Source organism: Labrus mixtus, chromosome 14 (genome assembly GCF_963584025.1).
Source record: "Labrus mixtus chromosome 14, fLabMix1.1, whole genome shotgun sequence".
NCBI lineage: Eukaryota > Metazoa > Chordata > Actinopteri > Labriformes > Labridae > Labrus > Labrus mixtus.
The window spans coordinates 25,883,564-25,906,140 of NC_083625.1; the positions used below are offsets into that span (position 1 = coordinate 25,883,564).

The window sequence follows — 22,577 nt, forward strand, 5'->3', positions numbered from 1 at the left end:
TCTTGGAAACAGACAGGGTCTCTTTATATCAGTGGTTCTCAACTGGTCTGGCCTCAGGAACCACCACCCGCTCCTTCATGAAAAATCACGACCTGAAATTTCAGATATTTTTCAACCAGTTTTTACATAAGGTGACCGAATAAAGGAACAAAACAAACATGTTGAAAAAGCACTTCATAGGCTTTTTGACAGGATAGTTTTTTTTTGGCTCTGCGACCCATTTTTGGGTCCGGATCCACCAGTTGAGAAACGCTGCTCTAGTATTTTATTAATCATTTTTCATCCTACTCCTCCATACACTGAAATCCTTTCTTTAACTCATTTAACATTTTGAGCCTCGTCCTGATTCCAATTTGTTCGACACTGATTACTTAACCGCTCGGAGAGAAAGAAAGCCCTTCTTGTCTTCTCTTTGAGTCTCTTCACAGCAGCTCCCACTGGTTTGATCTCCATTCTCATCAGACTAATCGCTCATTAATAACAGCATGTGTACTTGATACCTGACACTTCATTTATTAGACTAACTACAGGATTAATCTCTTCTAAGCAGCACAGAGCAGCTTTGTTCTGCTGCAGCCAGGAAAGGAAAAGGAGTTCACAAAATGTTTGAAACGGTTTGACTTGTAGATCCAGAGATTCACCTGAAGCATGCAGGTCAGGACATCAACAGGCGGATGCTCTGATGAGAACAGTTTTCTCTGTTGGATCGACTCACTGCTCGTCAGAAAAAAGTCTAGATCTCCTTCCAGTCAGGATATTACTTTGTAGGTACTGTAAGGAAGTGTAGGTGAGAGGTTCAACATGTTCGCACACCTGCCATTTTTCTCTGAGGTCACGCTCAGGATGGGAAACTAAATGTTTTTATAATGTTACACTACTGCATGCCCGTGAAGCTAAGTTGTTTCTGGGTCCCATGTGCACATGTGCTGAAGCTGCAGTCCTTGATACGTCATGCCTGGGTTTGAATCTGACCCTTGACCCCTTGCTGCATGTCATTCCCCACTCACTCTCTCTCTCTCTCTCTCTCTCTCTCCTGTTTCTGACTCTATCCACTGGAAAAAAAAAACCTGCAGTTCCTCGAGTCTCCACTTGAGGCTGCATGGATGCAGAAGCCATTCAGTGTGCATAAAGGCCTTCTTCTCATGTCACCTGCTTGCTTCACTCACATTGCTTTTGACTGAGCTATGAGTCTGTCTTCAAAATGCTGAACTTAAACTTTGCAGAAGGGCAAGCTTATGTTTCTTTATTCAAAAGAAAACCACCCGCCTGAGTGCAATATCTACGCTGTTAATGTATCAGTGTATATTCATATTTGTAAATATTGTTTATATTCTCAATTACCTGCGCTTGAACATAGCTTATTATTATTACTACTTTATAATTGCTTTCACTTGGTACTTATGCTTATTATATTGTTATTGCTCATTTTATTTTATATTGTGAACTTATCTGTACTTCCTACTGATTTTTGGTGTTATGAGCAACTGTAGCAAACAAAGTATTTCTGATTCTGATTATCACTGTTGATTATCTTTTCAGTTCCTGTTCAATTGCAAAGTGGTGAAAACCTGGAACACAACAGTACAGTATAATATTTGAGCTTCACACACAGAGACTGACAGAGGTAAGCGACTGCTGTTTTAGCATCTCGTTTGAGACACTTTGCTTTAGTGATTTATTTGATAACCCTAAATTTAAAAACATAACCAAAAGCAGACCAAATGTTTATGTTAACTTTCATCCCTTGACATCAGCCCAGCAGCACTTTTACCACCATGACCTATACTATATCTGACATATTTCTGGGCCTCAGTCCAGCTCTCATCCTGCTTATAGATCAAAATGTTCACAAATATCTAATATCTTGTTTGCAGTTCTGTAATTTGACAGGCTTTTCAATACGTGCAGCTGAGTTGTCTGCGGACATTTTCTCACTCTCCTGTGTGGCAGATTTGTTAGCTTGCTCTCCTTTTAGACATTAATCAAAGGGTGTCACTGTGCTGACATGAGTTAATGTGCTGTTTTAAAGCAGATGAAGCTTGCAGGGCCTGATAACACAGTAAATTACCCTCGTCTTAATGAGCCAGATATGCATTATACTGTCATGAACAATCTATTATCTGGAGCGCTTTCAGTACCCTCATTAGTGTGTTGTGCTTTGTGTGGCATTATTCAGACTGAACATGCAACCAGAAATCTGATATCAGAGGTAAAACAGGAACATTTACTCACTTTATTTGTTTTCACACAATAAAACCATATTGTTGTACATATTTAGACGTCATTTGCTATCATATTGTATTTCAAATCCAGGTTTAAACTTGTTGAATGTTACTGTTACACAATGAAGCAGGGCATGTCAGGAGCGCTAAGAGAAAACTTAACAGTTTAATATTTAGGACTTGTTTAATTTTAACATTTCCTTTCCAAAACTACAAAAAAAAAAGATACTGTGCATCCATCTGCTCTGTTGAAGCTGCATTTGTTAGCTGGTATGCTAACTAGCTTAATAGTTACACTAAACAAACATGACTTCATCATCAGTGACTCCACAGCTGACTCGCACATTCATTGTTATCACATTATTATCCGTTATTTGGACATTATTCTGCTGTTTTTTTTTAAAGGCTGTTCTTGGAGGTAGGAATTGGCTAACATTAAAATCTTTGTTCTGCTTGGATGTTGTGAAGTTTCACTCCAGCATCTTCAGCTATAATGTTGTTCTGAATAGTATGTTAGCCAGACATATTTTACTGAAGGTCCATAGGCCTACCTGTGGTGTTAAAAGTGACCAAGAAACTGAACAGGGTTAATGTTAGAACAAGTAATCTGATTTTACATTCTTCCTTATTCTATTTAGACACATTAGTACAGGTCTCCAATTTTTAGTTTGATCTATGAGATGCTCTATGATCTGGCAGGCAACTGCTTGGGACCCCGGGCTCAAAATGTAAAAATTTTGCAACAACAGTAGGAAACGTTCCTAAGTTATCATACAGCACTCCCTCTCGTTGCCCTGCTAGGCGTGGCGTGCACTTTTACTTTGAAAACCAACATTTGTCAATGAATGTCACCAAAGTAAAATGAAGAGGAGAGAAAAAAGATCGAGAGGAAGATGATCGTTGGGAACTGACATAATGCGGATGAATGCTGGTTGGAGGGGCAACAATGAAGTTTTGCCTGTGGCTTCAACAGACTTTAGAATCGTCTCTGAGTATTTTAATTTGTACTGTTAACCCAGAAGGGGTTTTGCATGTTAAGGGCAAAGTACCCCAGAAAGGATTTTCTCATCACTAGGCCTCTGCACCGTGTGACAAGTCTTCACAGACGCTGTCTGACTATTTATTAATAGACATGTTCACACTCAAAAACACACTCTGCTCTGTTTTTCATGGCTTTGCTTTATTTTATATTTTGTATTACTTAAGCAGCATAAGCAACATTCCATGTTTAATGCCAGTGGCGGCTGGTGCATATAGTTCCCCAAACGGGGGACAATTTCTCACAGATGAAACAGGATGTTAGATTGGTCTAAGTTCATTAGCTTGATGCTAACATATACTTGAAAATGCCTTATGTGGCTCAAAAGATTAGCATCGCATTCATTTTTAACTTAGGAAACAAACAACACTGTTTGCACTTTTACAGGTTTGTTTCCCTTAACTCTGTGCAGACAAACTAAAAGACTTATAAAGAGTCAGTAAAAAGCCAGTCCAGCGTTTTTTGTTTTTTTTCACTCTGTATGTGTCCGTTCGTCGGACGTATCCATCTGCTGCCGACTCTTTGGCGATGGTACGTAAAGCGTCGCATTTTCCCCGCTCCCATCGAAGCTCCTAATCCTTTGAACTGAAGAGAAGAAAATGCGTATGTGCAACAAGCGCCCAGGACCAGAAGCACATCGCTAAACAATAACTTTAAAGAAGAACATTTTACATTTCAATTTTTATTACAGATTAAACATGTTACTCAATCACTAAATAACATTTACTTTGTTTTTTTTACAATTGTCTGTATTTGTATTGTTGCATATATTACAAACTAATTTAAATCTTAATCAGTGAAGGTCTGTCATTCTCCAGTGGGTGGGCGGTGCCTTAGCGCCCTCTATTGACCAGCTGCCACTGGTTAATGCTATCTTAATCAAATGTCCCATCATGATGGTCTCAGTACCTCCCTACTTTATGTCACTTATACTAAATATACTGAGCTGTTAGTGTTCAGAGAACAACAGATGTATGCCTGTTGACTGTTTGCATCTTATTTAAATTCTAAACGACTCGTTTGCACTGAGATATATCAGATAAAAAATGTGCTGAACATTTAAAAACTGAAAGAAAATAACAGAATATGATCATTCAGTATAGTTTTGTCAGTAAACTAAGAGAGGAGTTTTCAGAATGAGGAGTCTCTGTATGTTTGGTTGGCGTCCTGTAGATTCTCTTCTAACACAGAGGCCTCTTTTCAAAGTGAAAGCCTCGCGCATTCCTGCACATGTCACCTGAATTGCACGTCAGGACCGTTGACCGCAGAAGGCTACCCTCTTCTCAAGAAAAACAATTTGACATTTCAACAGAATCAGCGCGAGCACAGCACATCAGCACAGCATGTTCTCTTTCAAAAGCAATTACAGAACAACAGAGGTGAAAAGCGGAGTGATGAGGCAGGAAATGTTTTCCATTTGAAATGTTAAACATAGAACGCTAAGTATTTGTGAAGCCCGACCGTTCACAGACATGAGACGACTCGGCTTTGTAGTAAAGTGAAAACGCTGATTTCTATTGTAGTGCAAAACTGCTGAAAAGATAATGGAAGAATCAAACGTTTCATGTGACTTTCTCTCTGCAGACAGTTTAAGTTATCATAGCAGGGAAAACAAAGGAGGATTTAATGACATTAATAATGTCTCTGCTCCATTTACATGTCACCAAAGCACACAAGCTTCCTCTAACCGTTTTCCTTAAGACAAATCAGCACGTCCCGCTATGAAAAGTACCCGTCTAAATAATCTTTGAACGACGGCTGGATTGAATTCAGTCACTGCTACGGAGTCTGATAAGATCCTGATGACATTCTTCTCTCTCTAGTATACGATGCCTGCAGTAAGTTTTGGTGGCCTCCTCCTCCCTTATTTTAGGCTTTAAATCCAGAGCTGTCTGTGAACATGATCAATAATTCAGCTGTGAGTTCCTGCAGCTTTTCTTCAGACAATCAGACGGTATCGATGACTCGCTGAACTTAATTTGTGCTTTGCAAATCTTGCAAACTTGCAAAAATAGATGAAGAATGATGTCTGTTTATCTTTCATTAACAGTTTGCTCTGTGTGTTTACATATCTCTTTTGTGTGCAGTGTAAATCATGCCTTGTAGAAACATGTCTGGTACTTTTGTGCCACTTTTCAGACCGTTTTCAAACAGCTTCTGTGTTTGTTTATATTTCAAAGCCATGCAGAGCAATCACACACCACATATTATAGCGTTTGTAAGAAGTGGTTGACACCAGAGGGTCTGCAAGAAGCAAATGCAGAGTCATTCTCTATAATGAGCTGAAGGGGGCAGCAGTAGTTACAAGAAGAAGTAGGGCTATTATCATGTATCTTTTAAACAATCAGGAGTTTATTAGATGGAAACCCTTCTTCTTATTGACTGTGTCACCTCAGAAAATATTTGATCTAATAAGTTAATGGTGTAAGTCTCGGGTTGTAAATCTCCTTCATCACTGCATGATGTGTTTTCACACTGCTCCAGGACTAACCGGGCCTGAGCACGGTTACCTTCTCTACATGACATCTTATTACAACAAATGCAACGCTTAGTTTACAAGACAGGAGGACTAAAGAGAATAAAAAGGGGCATGCGGTCGAGTTGCACCCTGAAAAATGTGAATCCCAGCATTAGGGTTGTACTCAGACATGCTCTGGGGAGTCAACCCCATCTTCTTTTCTCTTTGATAACTACACATTTATTGAAAGCCGAACAAAATAAGCTCCCAATTAATTGTATTTATTCTAAAATTATGAACACACCATGCTAATAAGGCTAGTTCAAGTGTCAGCTGATAATGGAGCGACCCCCAGCCCATGGCTCTCCAAACAAAGCTCTGTTCTTCTTGTTGCCGCTGTACCACGTTATTTTAAAGTCCCCATGGAATGTAGATGTACAGTAAATTGTACAGGAAGCGGCTGTGGGTCAGTTGGTAGAGTCGGTCGTCTTTCAACTGGAAGGTCGAGGGTTCGATGCCCAGCTCCTGCAACTACATGTCTGATGTGTCCTCGGGCAAGACACTTAACCTTGAATTGCTCCCACTGCTTTGTCGATGGCGTTTGAATGGGATTAGTTACTTCTGGTGGTCTCTCTACATAGAAACCTCTACCATCAGTTTGTGAATGTGTAGGTGTGACATGCAGTGTAAACGTGCTTTGAGTAGTCAGAAAATTAGAAAACTGCTATACAAGCCTAAGTCCATGTACCATTAACCACTTTGAATGTCTGATGACTCATCCTGCACAGTTAGAAAGCTTTGTTGCAGCTGACAGTCCAATCAAATTCATCCCAACGTTATGTCACACCTTCTATCTTGTGATTGGTTCTATCCTGTTAATCCTGGAAAAATGTCACGACACGGCACTCATGCTGCATTCAGGTACTCTCGGATGGTCCAGTTTCTGGGTTGGGAAGTCGTTCATCCCACTTCAGTGTGTTCATGTGTTTTCAGTTCAGAAAGTCTGAATCTTGTAGCAACAACAACAAACTACGTGAATGCTACAAAGAAGACGTGTGAATGTATCTTTTACAAGTTACATTTGAGAAAAGAGTCGATGTGCAATACGTGAATTAATCAACAGTATCTTAGAATTGACAAAACATCTTTTGCCCCCCATTGGTGATTATGACGTCACCTCGGCAAGCCGGGCACCTAATTCTTTCCAGAGTTTCAGAGATGTTGAGCAGGCGTTCATGAGCATTTTCCAACTTGGAGACTGGTTTTTCCAATGTGTCAGACACCACATGAATGCAGCATTTGATACTGACAAAGTTCTGTTTCACAGGACTTTAAGGAAAAGGTTGTCTTACAAAAAGCCTGGGTCAGAAAATAAACAATTAAAAGATCTTTCACTTTTTTAAGGAATAATGGACTTTTTATGAAATGTTCCAGATGATCAAGAATCGTTCCTGAGAATTTGTAATAAAAGTATTTAATGAAAATTTAAAAAGCTGATAGAAGATGTGTTCATTAAACATAGCGTCCATTATTGAGCCGTTTTTCATTGTCATCAAGACAACCTGTCATTTGCTTTGTGTGTGAATTGACATCAGATTATTACGTTTACTGATCGCCCTACACTATTATCCAAATGTTCAACAGATGAATCCCCTGTTCAGCCCCGCTCTGTGAGAGACGGTCAAACCTTGACGTTATGATGTTTGGGTTCCATCTTCCTTAATCACACAGTAAATATAGACCCCCGTTTGACTCACCTCACTGAACAAAAACTAATCCATCTTCTTCTGACAGTCCAGGTTCAATCTTTCACCCGTATCATATTTTCTGCTGCAGTAAATTGCTTTTTTCTTGATTTTTCTCAGGCTCAGAAAGAGAATTGATTAAATTGCGAGTCTCAGTGGCATAGACGGGGTGGAGGGTGGGGGGGGAGAGAAAACCTCAGTTAGAGAAAAACTAGGGTAGAGTCCCAGAGGCCAAGTAACAGCGGTGTTTATTTTGATCTTTGAGTGATGACACAACTTTTCTGGCATTCTTATTACACCTGAACCCTCTGCTGACACTCCTACAGGACGCTCATTTGAATGAGGTCATACCAACACGTGTACAGATCTGTTTCTCTGACAGACATCAGCTCAGGTCTAATATTCAATTGACCTCCAAATGTTGAAAATCGTAGCACTGACTGAAACGTTGATTACTGTTTTTATTCACCTGTTTGCACTGTGATCACCTTTTGTTTTGAACACTCATGTCTTTATTAAAGAGATCATTTTTGCATTTCTCTCAGCCGGTGGACTGTTTGTGGCTTTTTAAGCCCAGCCGAATAGGGTGTGGGTCACTCCTCTGCCATTTTATTTTTCTGAATCAGTTGTCTTAAACTGGACCCTATAGCAAGATCCCCAGACAGGGTGAAGGTGAAAAGAAGATCTATTATGAGAAATACTGATGAATGTACTGTGGGCTGGCTGGGGAGGGGAAGTGGAAAGAGGCTGGGGGGTGTGGCTGAGGCGCTGGAGCTCAGAGGTGGAAGTGGGAAAAAAACAGAGAAGCAAATTAGTCGAAGGAAAAATCACAAAAGAAGATAACACATGGGAGACTTCAACCAGGGTTCTTAACAGGGGTGGCTGTGGCTCAGTTGGAGTCGGTCGTCTCTCAACCAGAAGGTCGGGGGTTCGATCCTAAGCTCCTGCAGTAACATGTCCAACATGTCCTTGGGCGAGACACTTAACCCCAAATTGCTCCCGCTGCTTCATCGGCGTGTGCATAATAAATGGCATTAGTTACTTCTGATGGTCACTGTACATCGTCTACCATCAGTGTGTGAATGTGTAGGTGTGACATGGTGTGATCTGAGTAGTCAAAAGACTTGAAAAGCGCGACACAAACTCTATTCATTCTATATTTACCAGCTTCTGATGGGGCTGAAATGAAGATCAGGTACCAGCTCCAGCAACAGGAAGCCGTGCCCAGCCTCTGGAAACACAGGGGAGAGCCTCAACAGCAGCACAGGGGACAAACAAACAGTGCACCAAAAAACAAAGACAATATTTCAGAACCACCACACGAGTTTCTTTTTTGATGCCCTGACTGGGGAGCCCCCCAGACGTAGACTTTCAATCAGATAAATTAATTGTCTTTCTTGTCACTCTGATGAAAACAAAAGCCTATATAACTGCACAGCGAGGCCGGTCAAACACACATCTCAGTTTGTCGTTCGTCCACACGTCTTCACTGACACTTTTCTCCAAACCCTCAACTCCTCCTGACATTTCCCCGCCACGCTCCACTCTCACGCAGGTTTTTATAAACTAGTATCCCCGGAAAAAATCAATTCATTACAGGTGGTTTGGAAAGGGGAGGAGAGAATTAAATAATTAAGGCAGCAGTGGTGAGAGCAGCTGCTGAAATGAGCCTGTCCAATCACTTAACAAGGTGTCGTTTTATATTCCTCAGAGGCCGCTCCAGCGTCAGGCTACAGATAACCTTTTAAAAGACCAATTTACTTTTCACAATTATTTAGACCCACTCTATTAACTAAATTATAAACTTTAAGTGATCAAGCCTCTGTACTCTCCCCGCCTTGTTAAGCCTATAGGGCCTCACAGCATGCCAATGAATCCACCTGAAAGTGCACACATTGGAAAAATGTCTTCACTTTAGCAATAAATCACCAAACTTTCAATGGGAAAAGTAAAAAGTACCAAATGCTCAAATAGTCTTACTTAATGTTCTATAAATATGTTGAAATTGCAACAAGGAAATAAACTAACAGATCACACTCTGACAGAAGAAATTATTGAATTAAAGTTAAATTAATGTGAATTGAAAATGCCAACAACTCACAGCATATCAAAATCAGTTCAGTGTATTTATTGACCTTTGAGTTAATGGGCAGTGTGTTGTGGAAAAGGTGCACATGGATTTTTCACATGACGCGTTTGTCTTTTTACACCCAGAGCTCTCAATTATATTTAGAAGAAGAAGAAGATATGGAGGATATACTTTAGTGATCCTGTAGAGACATTCAGTTTTTCTCTGTTATTATTGAGACATGCTTACTGTACACACACATAGGCAGAAATATACACACATGCACAAACAGGATCCTATGGACATGCACTAATGGAGAGATGTCAGAGTGAGGGGGGCTGAACACAGCGAGCGCTCCTGAGCTGGTTAGCGGGGGTTCGGCGCCCCAGGTGATGCATTGCTACCTTCAGGAAGTAGAAAATGACTGCGCCTTAGACCTACCTGAAACCTGGGGTAAAGTATGTTGCTGTTATTAAGAGGATGGTTATGTATCAGCTAGTTCACAATGCAAATGGTACATTTAATTTACTTTTATGTATAAACATCACTTTTAGTGAAGCAATATGTGCCCAGAAGGCAAGTTTACAACCCGTCTGCCCTCTCAAGGATCCGTGGGTTTAAAATCAATAAAGGAGTTTAAGAAAGAAACGATGGCGTAAAAAAACATGTCAGAAAGCAGAAAAACAGACAAGAGCAGCAATAAAGCCGAGCATTTTCATTTCTGCTGTTTTTCCGTCAACTGCGACTCCAGCCGCGGTGGAAAATTACAGCTGCAGGCTACACTGAGCCATCTCTGAAATGTTCTTACTGTCTTTGGTCTTTTGCAAGTAGAAAACAAACAGACGGAGTGAGAATAGCAGGCGCAGCTTTTGATGTTGTTGATTGAACATTTAAACTAATTGATTTCTAGAATGGAAACTCTGATACCTTTATTGCCTGTTTATCATTAAGGTGCTGTAAAGTTTCATCAGCCCAGAGTCTCAGTAATGATCATATAACAGTTATTTACTGTGTGTCAAAACAACAACAACAGCTCAGTCAGCAGCTTCTCTGTATTAACTCTAATTGAAGACTAGAGAACAGAGCTCAGGCCAGCTGGGACATTCGGACAAATCAGAGACTAATGAACAGAGCACAGGCCAACATGGGTAAACCACAGCATGATACCAACAAGAGACAACAACAACAACCCCGGGCAGACTTGTTCCGTTCACTATTCACACACTTACAAGTGTACAGGGGAAAATCAACCTGATGTGTGTCCTACAGCAGTTTAAAATGTGCTTTACTCATCTGTTTACAGCTGCCTTTAATTAAACAGATTTAATAAGATTGAAAACTTTTACTCTGCACTGTAATTATTATTATTTTTTAACTCTTTTAATTTCTTTACTTTTATTTAAAAAAATGTATTTAAATTAATTTCATTTTAATTATTTTTATTTGAACATATTTTCAGATGTAATAATTTCAGTGATTTTTAAAATGTTCTATTTTAATGTTTCTTTTCTTTCCTCTGTCATGATGCTTTTGATGTCTTGTGTGAAGCACTTTGAATTGCCTTGTTGTTGAAATGTGCATCATAAATAAACTTGATTGATGAAGATTTATCTTTCTTTTGGATTTATGTTTTGGCTTTTTGTGCCTTTATTCGAGAGATAGGACAGTGGATCGAGTCAGAAATCAGGGAGAGAGAGAGAGGGGAATGACATGCGGGAAAGGAGCCACAGGTCAGATTTGAACCCGGGCCGCCCGCTTGGAGGACTGGGTTCATTTTCACGTGTAGAGAAGTTTGAATGCCCTCATCAGTCGAGGAATAGCACACTGTCGCCTTGCCTAATTGGCCAATGAGAATTAAGTATTTAACATTATCATGTAATAAAGACTTAATAGGAAAACATTGTGAAATGTAGAAACACAGGAACATAGAGAAAGAAAAAAAAGATATATAAGCAAAAAAGTACTCTTCACCTTTAGGGGAAACTTTGTGTTGTGTTTGCAGCACACTTTGTGATTTGAATGCTTGGTTTTGTATTTCAGCACTTTATTGTTTATTTTGCTCATGTGTTGTCAAATTGGTGAAGACGCTTGCTTCATTTGCATGTCTGCTTTGCGTTCAGGCTACAGGGCCACCGTAGTATTGTGTTGGATGACTGAATATTTCACACACCAACCCCTTTCACTGAGCCTATTACTGCTGACAGTTATGAATAACGTATCGCACAGGCAGCCGCAGCTTCTGCTGAGAGGGCTCCACACTCAGATCTGAGGAGCTGCAGTCTGCAGGCAGACATTTTGAAAGACAGCACAGATGTTTTTCAGACTGTGATGCCGCCCTTAATTGGAGCAGGCTGTCCTCGGAGCCGAGTTTGAAGAGGAATCAACGGACACGCTGAAGGCACAAACACACACACGGGGAGGGAGAGGATGACAACACACACAAAAAAAGTTGTTTTCACACTGTCTCGAAATATAAAACCAGCACCGAGTAAATAGAACGAACACAAAGCAAAGTGCTGCTGTGTGTGTGTGTTTTATGTGTCTGTGTGTATGTGTTCCTTGACAAACAGCCGACAGAATATTGAATTTTATCCAATTTTGTCGCTCCTAGTTATTTCCTGCTGCACATCAGCACAACACAGAATAGATTTGTTTCCATCTCAAAGCAGATAAACAGCTTGTAGCCACAAATGAAGTCAGGCAGAATATAATGAGAAGTCAGAGATGGAGGTATCTGAGAATCAAAAAATAAAAAATTAATTCAAAGCTAGAAACCCACTCCAGGACTGTCTCTTAAATTCATAAACCTGAGGCCTCTCCCACTGAGTGCAGCCCCCTCTGATCCCGGAGTCACTCTGTCGCCCTCTCTCCTCTGATTATCCCTGTGTGTCTGTAACCTCAGTGTCAGCCCAGCAGGTTTATCCTCACTGGATTGGAGAGGTGTCACCTTTGTGCTCGCTGACACAGTCTGATGAAGCGCAACTGCTGCAATTTTTAACTTGTGTTTGAGGCTTTGCAGGTCAAAAGGTTATCTTTTCCTTTTTTCTTTTTTTTATGCTTCCTGACAAGTAAAATCCTTGGCTTGAGGAGTAAGTCATCCATCTGTCTGTGATTCTTTTTTTTATGTAAAAACTTGGCACAGACGTCACAGATGGACTCAATGATGAACTGATTATTTAGTGCTAAAAGCTCAAGGTCACTGTGATCTCTTTGTTCCATTCTCTTGAACTCAATATCTCCGTAACCCGTGGAAAATGTTTTATTCATCTGTTTGTTTTTTTATGTAAGTGAGAACACAGAGTTTGTAATTGATTGCTGGAAAATGTCCCCTGGCTAACCTGTTTGTTCACCTTTAAACTAGTTTGAGCGACCTCTCTCGTTATATGAACGCAAACTTATTCCAATGTTTCGTGTTAAGGGGCTAATATCAATTCTGGAGGTGTAAGAACATTTTGAGAACATTTATGTGTCACCAAAAAAACAGTAAAATTGATGGGTTACATCAATTATACTGTTTTTCCTGTTCGGGGTCGCAGTGAGGCTGGAGTTGATCCCCGCAACCATTGGGTGAGAGGCAGTCGCCAGTCAATCACAGGGCATACATATAGAGACAGACAAGCAGACACATTCACATTCACACCTACGGACAATTTAATAGTCACCAGTTAACCTAATGAGCATGTGTTTGGACTGTGGGAGGAAACCCGAGTACCTGGAGAGAACATGTGCATGCACAGGGAGAACATGCTAACTCCATTGATTTTAGAAATCCTTTGAAGAACTACTGGTTTGTGTTGATTTTGGCGCCCCCCTGTGGACAACGTTGTCACTCTTTTCTCTTTGCTAATCTTGTCCTGTACATGTGTAGAAAGAGTTTTATGACAAAAAAAACCTCATCCAGCCTTCTTTTTAACTGTCAGATATATCACAAATGGAAAATATTTTCTATGGAAAAATGTAGGAAAAAATGCATCGTGCTGTTAATCGTCCCGTCTGACACCTGCTCTGCAGCACCGATTTCAGGCATTAAAAATAACTTTGTAGAAATAGTTAATCTTCTCACTGGTCTTTTTTTTTTTTTTTTTTGCATTAGTAGTTCATGAAGAGACATCAATATTAATATTTGTCTGTTTCACAACCGCTGAGAAACTCCTCATGGGAGCTTTAAAAATACTCTATCCATTTTTTATGATGTTTTTATCATTTCATTTTAGCTTTATGATAGTTTTATGGAGTCACCTTCATTCGATCTTCAGAGATTTAACCCCCAGCTCTTTCATGAACACCAACATGTATACATATGTGATGATATTGATGCTGTAGCTGTGGAGGTTTTTGATGATTAAGATCATTAAACTCCCCCTGTGCATTGCCTCTGTACACCACCTGTCACTTGTGTCCAAACTCTTTTGGCACTTACTGATTTTGTTTCCTCCTTTCTAGATCCTTGCTTGTGTTGTACTGACTCTCACATGCTCTTCACTTTAGACTAAAGCGGCTGCTTAATGAACTTCTAATAACATAACAATGTAGCAGTTTAAATACAAAGATGTGTGCCAGAGGTTCAGTGTTTTGTTGTGCTTTAACCACTGACTTGTGATCTCATCTATAATTGCCCTAACCCTACTTTAGACTCATCCTGTCCAACACAACATAAACTGAGACAGGAAGAAGAACGCCTATTGTGGAGTTAAATCTAGACGATCAATAGAAAGTCAATAGAAGTATGTGTGTGTAAGTTGTCTCTTATGCACATCTCAAATACAGACGGTGAAAAACTCTCTCACTCAGCATCCCTGATAAACACAAGCTTGTCTATGTCTTTTCTTATGAAGGTGGTAATGCATTTGATTTGACAGTTTTGCAGTGTTATTTTCCGTCCTTGGTAGAGCGTTGTGTTTTTCACTTTGCATCCAAGTTTCTGTATTCCACCTCACACATGATCTGTCATTGCAGCAGAAAACTCAAACCAAAGACAGATGTCACTTTTAGACTGATGGATGGTTCCAGGAGAAAACGTTTTATTTGTGTAAAGTTCTGATATAACTTGTCACCATGAGGATAGCAAAACCTTCAAACTTTTAGAAACTAAACAAAAACTTAACAAGATGCTGCAGCTTTATTTTACCTGCACAGAAATCCTTGTGTATCATCCAATGAGCTCAGGAAAACAGCTATTGAATCTCTGCAGGAGACATCTTTCTTTGCATTGTTAACCCTTGTGATTTATTTGTACATTCTGCATGTCATAAGATATGATAGGTAAAACCACTTCTTTATTTAGAGGATCATTGAGGAAAACTTTTATTAATATGGGGGTTTAAATCTAAAGTATTTTCTGTCTTTTTGGTTATTCACCGAGTGTCTATGGACCTCAAGCCCGTGACTCCTCCACTGACTAAGTGGAATCAGAGCTCCAGCTTTCATTTTGCCTCCATCTAGTGTTGAGAAGTGGAACTGCGCTCTGCTCTGTGAATCTCACACCCCAATAAAACGAGCTGCATCATGTCTCATATATCAACAGAGGGGAAAGGCAACACTTTCATGAATGAGAGAGACAAGAGTTGTTTTTTAAGGATAGAAATCTGACAAAAAATGAAACGGAAACTGTATCTGATATGAAAGTAAGTAATAACAATAACTTTATTAATACAGCACCTTTAAAAACAAGGGTTTACTAAGTGCTTTGACAAACAAGCAAACGCCCAGACATCAAAATAAGCAGAACAAAGATCAAGAATAACCAACCCTCTGACCCCAACAAGAACTTGGTAAACTTATTTCCGTCAGCTCCCAAGGCTGATGGGAGCCAGGCAGAGGGACTTTATGTTAGGCTAGCGCTAACATGCTAATTAAATAATTAGGTAGGGGGATGACATGTAGCTAAAGGGCCGAGGTCGTTTTGAACCTGCGGCTGCTGGGATGAGGACTAGCCTCTGTACATAAACGCTAGGCTATCCGGGGCCCCTGTTTGTTACTTTTAAAAATAAAAGCACAAGTCTTCAACTTTTTTTAACCAACTTGTTAAAGAAGATATGAACACACAGGAAGGGTAAATAAATGCTATTTGTGTGTGTGTGTGTGTGTGTGTGTGTGTGTGTGTGTGTGTGTGTGTGTGTAACCCTCCCTGCAGTGAATGAACGACCCCTCTCATGTATGTAGACTTCTCTCAAGCCTGCAAGTCCACTCTTAGAAACTTTTTAAAAAAACACACACACATTTGAATTAATATTAAGGTTAAAGACATCACAAGTAAATGTGGTATTCCTTTTTTGTATTTTTAATATGACCAGAAAGACAAGGCCCCACTTGTGAAGAATAGACCGATAGTCCCCTCTTAGTATGGTAAGCGTGTGTGTGTGTGTGTGTGTGTGTGTGTGTGTGTGTGTGTGTGTGTGTGTGTGTGTGTGTGTGTGTGGCCACCACAGAATCCACCACATCCATGAAATCATTGTCTTCACCACCAGTCCCATTATTTGATGTGTTCTGAATGATTTTGTAAATATTTTCTTTACTATAACCGTAGTTTATATTCTTTAGAGTACGCACAGTTTTTAACAGAAATAACACGATTGATTATAAGATAGAAGTAATAACTCAGGTGTATTGTGTTTGTTTGTGCATGTCATGAGTAAGAGTGTCTCATCATGTCCTCTGGCACCTTCTCTTCCTTCACCTTCACCTATGATGTCACAGCAGCATTAAGTGTTTGTGTGTGTGCGTCTGTGTGTGTGTTTATGTGTGTATTCGCAGTAGGCAGCACATCAACATCTTCCCCTCCTGCGTCTGACTCATCCTCGTATATCACTCTAACACACCCCGGTGTCTTGGCACCGTTTCTCTCCTGTTTGCTTGTTTTTCTTTTCCATCAGCTCGGCAGCGGAGGGTGTCGAGGAGGCGGGGCAGTCTGAAGAGAAGATGCATCACTGACAGGACGCGCTCACATGTTGGAGAGGTGAGGTAAATACTCAGGTGAGTCACGATCACAGAGGAAAGTTGACCTGTGGAAGCATTTTTCTGCACAGAGAATTCATACAGTTAGAATCCATCGTTTAATCTTTTATGATTACAAAGTGCTTCGATAGACAAAGCATAAAACAGAAAATCAGGAAGGCAATTTTACAGAAGATATCATAAAACAATAAAAACAAAACACATTTTTTATTGAGTTAAAGCTCCTGAGTGAGGAGTTTTTATTTAGTTATGACCGGTGCTTATATCATTTCATCCATTCGGCAGGAGAGGTTACACTAATGCTAGCCAATAGCATCCTAGGAGAAAGATTGTCACATGAGGTAAACAGACACACAGGCTGATGAGATTTCTGTAAATGCCGACATTGTTTTTCCTGTTTGAGTGAAACGACAAGAATAAAGCGTTAATCGGTAAATGGATTTGAGCTCGTAGCACTTTTCTTCTGACTACTCAAAACACTTTTACACGGCAGCAGAGGTAGCATGGTATAGAGGCCATCAGTATTAATCCCATTCATACACATTTATGCCCCGCAGACAAACAGTGTCTTGCCCAAGGACACAGCAGACATGTGGCTGCAGGAGCTGGGGATAGAACCATCAACCTTCCGGTTGAAAGACGACCGACCACTGAGCCACAGCCGCCCCAGACAAGAAAAATATTGTATTATTAACATTGGAGAGACACAGAAGTCACAATTTAGATTAATGTGTAAGATGGGCGGCTGTGGCTCAACCGGAATGTCGAGGGTTTGATCCCCAGCTGGGGGGATGTGTCCTTGGGCAAGACACTTAACACCGAATTGCTCCCGCTGCTTCATGGTGGTGTGTGAATGGGATGAGTTACCTCTGATGGATGGCACTACATAGCGACTACTACCATCAGTGTGTGAATGTGTAGGTGTGACCTGCAGTGTAAAAGCACTTTGAGTAGTCAGAAGACTATCCAAGTTCAAATCAATTTACCATTTACCATTAACATTTAGCACTATGACGGTTTTCGCCTAACACTTAAAGGGATACTTCACCCATTTGCATTAATCTTTGTATCATTAGAAACCTGGTAATATTTTTGAATGGTCGTGCATCCCGCCCTCATTTTCCCGTGAGATGGGAAATCTTTGTATTTCTAAGTCTGAAAAGGAGCCTCCAATGACGCAAAATGACGATTTTTGCGTTACTGGCGCTGGCCGCCGCGAGCCCGGCCGCCGGGAGCTGGCCGCAACACAAGACCGGCCTGACGGCAGCAACCATCTCGCAGCTATATTGCTATATTGCCGCCACCGGCCGCTGCCAGCTCAGGAGCCGAGACATAAGGCCTTCCTTTCGGCGGCGGTGAGGACGAGGAGCCAGACCAGGCTTGATTTTAAATCACCACAAGCTACCATCTATACTGATAGATAACATGCTTCATATCAACTATGTATGTAATGACTACAACATGAATGTAACAATTGTTTCCTCTCTGCAGCAACACTAAATAATGTGAACATTAATATGAGGATTGAATGAAGTATCTACTTACTTTTATAATGCAGTAACTCTGTAACTTTCTGAAACTAGTTACTAATTTTCAGTATCCATTACTAGTTATGACAGACTGATTTTAATACTGATGACTCTTAATGACCTACAAAAGTAAGCAGTACCATCAATTAGAAAATATCATCTCTATCTACTTAATTTTAACTGTTGCCTGGATAATAAGCCTGTTTTTTTCCAGCAACAATTCACAGCAAGTCGGCACTAAAAAGGAAAAGGAAATATAAGTTGATATGTTCTGTCCTAAAACTGCTGTATCAGCAGTGTGCATATGAAAACCTTTTCAACCCTTCATTTCTGCTCAATTTTAATTTAATTCATTTTCAGAGGTTTTACAATCTTCTGTTTTTTTTTGTTTTTTTTTAAGTAAAATAAAACGGGGAGAGTATTTGATAATAATAGTCCAACAGTAGGAGCTTTGCACGGTACTATCAGCCATGTTTTCAGTCTGGAGTCTTTTGAGGACTCGGGTGAGAAGATAAACTGTCGAGTGGAGATCTGTTTTTGTGCCCAAAAGGCAGGAGAGAGAGACATGCCGTCACTGAGCTGCACTCGTCTCTCCTCTGGTGACTCAAACTTTTCTGTGATTCACGTCTGAACAGAAGCTGAATGAAGAAGCACCCTCCTCCTTTTTCCCACCACCTCCTGCCTATTATTCCACTCCTCCTCTCCAGTCATCTCCTTCTCTGTGTCCCCTCTCCTTCCTGTCTGCTAATTGTTGTTGTACCACACTCTTTAGTTCTCCCCTTGAGCCTGCAGTTCTTCTCCTCAGGCCTCAGTGTCTCCAGGCCCATCGCTGGAAGACCTCCAGGATGTTCAAAACACTTTCACACACCCTCCTGCAGCTGCAGGTCCGTGCAACCCGACAGGGGATTTCACCGCTCTGATGACGGGGCGCTGTCTTCCTTCCTGAGCCCACATAAATCTGTCGTATCCTCCATCCTATAGTCTAATATTAAAACCTGTTTTCCATGACATGCTGCTCTGCAGGGGAGGGAAAGTTGTTGTTGAAGAGCTGGTGCAGCCCGGGAGGAAAAAACTGTGGTTAGATGTTCCTCTACTGCCACTGACCTATTGATCATTAAAAGTGATGCTCTCACCTAGTGTTGTTGCACAGGGTTAGCTCTGACTGTGGCGTGCTACGAGTTCAAGGCAAAGGTTGAACTTCAGAGTCCAAAAAGAGAAAGTTGAGAAAAGTGTGTTGCACAAGATTAATTACATGCATCATCATAATCTTTCTGCATTGCTTGGGGGCGGCTGTGGATCAGTCAGTCGTCTCTCAACTGGAAGGTCGGGGTTCGATACCCAGCTCCTGCCGCCACATGTCCAACATGTCCTTGGGCAAGACACTTAACCCCGAATGGCTCCCACTGCATTGTCAGCGATGTATAAATGTGTATGAATGGAAATAGCTTACACTCTACACAGCAGCTTCTGGGTGTGAATGTGTACGTTTGAACTGCGGTGTAAAAGCGCTTTGAGTAGACAGAAGCTATACAAGCTCAGTTTACCATTTGTCGGTTTGAGCACTGTGTGTGTGTGTGTGTTGTCATTGCTGTCAGGTTTTATTATGCGGTGTGTAAAGCAACACTTTGACTTCCCTTGTTCCAGAAGAATGACAAGAATGGACTTGTGAGGACATTTTTCAACTGAGTGAAGGACCTCTGTCATCTCAGAGTCAGAATGGTGGAGGCTGCCGACCTTAGGCTATAATCAAACACACACACATCCCCCCCACACACACACATACACACACACACACACACACACACACATTTGCAGACATGTATGCACACTTGGACGTGCATGCACACACTCAAGCATGTGCTATTGTGCAATACCCAAGAACCGATTACAACTAAATATGTTTGTTATGAAAGGAAGCACTTGAAAGGAATCTTGCCATTTTTAACATTTAATTTTTGAAGTTAAAAAATAATGCACAGCTTTACAAACTACATTGAGGTTTTATTCAACACACACAATAAATACATCCACAAATCTTTGTCACATTTCCTAAAGATGCACATGAGACAACAAAGTGTAGGACCGAGTTACACAACAGTACAAGATGAATGTAAGCCGTACAGTTGTTGCTGCTCTTTCAGCATTAAGGGTGTGTTTTAGTCTGAGGTCGCTTTTTTGAGCGTTGTTGTTCATGCTTTAGAATTCGGCTTGTGCAGATGTCTGATACAGGAAATATAAACAATTTGAGTACAATTGTACAAAACATTCTGTTGAAATGTGAAAATATTTTAACAAAGAAAACATATATGTACAACATTCTGCAGTCTTGATTGTCATTGCATTTGCATGTCTGTTAATAACATTACAAAGCTTTACAATAAGATGTAATACTGAATTGACTGATTTCTCCCTGAGATCATTAAAAGGTTCCTCTGGTATGTGTCCTCTGGGCTCACAGTGTTGTATACGTTACAGTACGTCTGCACACAGGGGGAGGTTGTGCTCTGGTTCCTGCAGGTAGCTCACCTGCCAGGGCAGCCCGAGAGCCGGAGACGGCTCCACAAACGAGTCCATGTACCTCTGAGTGCAGGAGGCCCACATCCCCGGCTGGTACCCCAACCCCTCCCCTACCTGCGGGTATCTCAGGGGGCTCGGCGGGTGGTCGTGGGGGCTGCTGCTGCTGCAGTGTCCGTTTGAGGTGTAAATCTGTCCCTCGGGGGGGTAACAGGGGTAGTGGGGCGACGGGGGACACGAGGACACGTTGTTGTCCATGTAGAGGTGTGTGTCTGCGGGCAGCCGGTGCATGTGGGCTCCTTGTTGTGGCTGCATCTGGTGCGAGATGGACATGTGCCAGGGGAGGTGGCTCTGATGCTCCAGGCGAGGAACCGTCACTCTGGACGCTCCCGCCGCCGCCGGAACCGCCGACGACCTGCCGCACTCCCGGTGGGCGCAGGGCTTGCTCGGGGGGTTCGAGCTCAGGAACACGGAGAGCGCGGAAATCCGGTTGATGGCTCTCTGCAGGGTGGCGATCTTGGAGAGACGCTTGCCGCTGAGGTCGTGGTTCAGAGTGACTCGCAGCGCGTTGAAGGCCTGGTTGTAGTCCAAGATGCGCTTTCGCTCGCGCACGTTTGCCGCCACTCTTCGCGCCTTCGAGCGCACGGGCCTGTTGCGCTTCTTGGTCTGCCCTTCCTCCGGGTCGCTCGGGCTGCTGGTGGAGCTCTCGCTGTCTTTAGTACTTTCATCGTCCTCGTCTCCTCGGTCCAACAGGCCGAGATCCAGCTCCTCCTCGGAGAACTCTGACCCTGCAACACTGCTGCAGCTCATCGTGGACGTGGATGTAAGTGAAGACTCTTTATAAGAATGTCTGTGCTCTTCAGCTTCCCCTGTAGTCTCAGTGAAGACTTTCTTGGAAGGCTGTGGGTTTTGCAGATTTGTACGGCTCCGGGAACCGTCTCCTCGCGTTGTTCTGCAGGGCTGTCGGTGCTGCTATGCCGACAGCCCAGATCTTCTCCTCCTCCTTCAACTGCTGCCGCTGCCTTGTGATTACTCGTACCTGAACAGGAGCAGGTCTGCCTGCTTTTTTAAAGCTCTTGGAAGTCACATGGTTACAGTCACCTGTGAGGAATGATGCACTCTCTCTCTGCCTCTACCCGGTTTATGGGCGCCCCGCAGGCAAATGGCAGTGTCACCGCCTCCTCCTCCTCCTCTGACTCTCCCTCACATCCCTCACAGGATCTAACAGGAGAGTTTCAACACTTCATGTGTGTGTGTGTGTTAAACATACTCAAAACATACTCATTATTTAAGACAGTAATTAAATTCACACTTCCTTTAACATGTTTACAGAGCAAACAGAGTCGTTGTTTTCCACCTCTCTAAACTCTTTAAATCGCACACACATCAGTTTTGTGTTTTTGCAGAGGATTCATAATGGAAGTGACAAAGTGCAGTTATGTGATGCTACAATTCACTTAGCAGACGCTTTTATCCAAAGCGACGTACATCAGAGAGTAAGTACAACAGGAGCAAGGATCTAGAGATAAGAGGAAACAATGTCAGTAAGAGCAAACGATCAGCTTTGAGTCCGATTGGACACACAGGTGCTGACAGGAATTGTCATGATGTTGTATTTCAGGAGAGCTTTCAGATGTTTTGCTCGAGTAAACAGTTTCCTGAAACCCTTCGCTCGCCCCCAAGCTGGAGACGGGTTTAAGTCCGACCTGTGGCTCCTGTCCTGTATGTCGTTACACACTCTTCCTCTCTGATTTCCTACTCTATCCAAACAATAAAGGCATGACTAGGACTAGGACTTTCCTAGGGGCGCCGCTTGGCCTTGCGATTAGTTAACACGCCCCTCGTACAGAAGCTGTTGCCTTTGAAGAGAGCAGCCCGGGGTTCGAGTCCGACTCCTAAGTAAAGAGGACATCAACATAAGTTGGCAACAGTGCTCTTATGAAAACCAACACAATCTCACCCTGCTGTTGTAAACAGTCAGATGTATCACTTATTGTTCATTTTCTGTTCATGTGAAAAGGGGCAGCTATAGCAGCGTTCCTTTAAGT

General features: G+C 41.8%; 1 protein-coding gene and 1 long non-coding RNA gene across 3 annotated transcripts in view; one reads left to right on the plus strand and one right to left on the minus strand.

The window, feature by feature from the left end:
• Nucleotides 1-22,577, plus strand: part of LOC132988549 (uncharacterized) — a 188,925-nt gene that overhangs the window by 93,282 nt on the left and 73,066 nt on the right. The window contains exon 1 of one of the 2 annotated variants that reach the window (XR_009675817.1): nucleotides 12,364-12,381. The exons of the other annotated variant lie outside the window; for it this stretch is intronic. This is a non-coding gene — a long non-coding RNA (uncharacterized LOC132988549). Of the gene's footprint in view, nucleotides 1-12,363; nucleotides 12,382-22,577 lie in introns of those variants that run through there. 2 annotated transcript variants of the gene reach the window in all.
• Nucleotides 19,993-21,341, minus strand: bhlha9 (basic helix-loop-helix family, member a9). Its single transcript, XM_061056348.1, has one exon. The coding sequence runs from the start codon at nucleotides 21,337-21,339 to the stop codon at nucleotides 20,485-20,487; it is 855 nt and encodes a 284-aa protein (XP_060912331.1). The 5' UTR covers nucleotides 21,340-21,341; the 3' UTR covers nucleotides 19,993-20,484.

What these genes read in the sequence shown, in the direction of transcription:
- bhlha9 (XM_061056348.1), bottom strand. Translation starts at nt 21,339, where the DNA reads ATGAGCTGCAGCAGTGTTGCAGGGTCAGAGTTCTCCGAGGAGGAGCTG.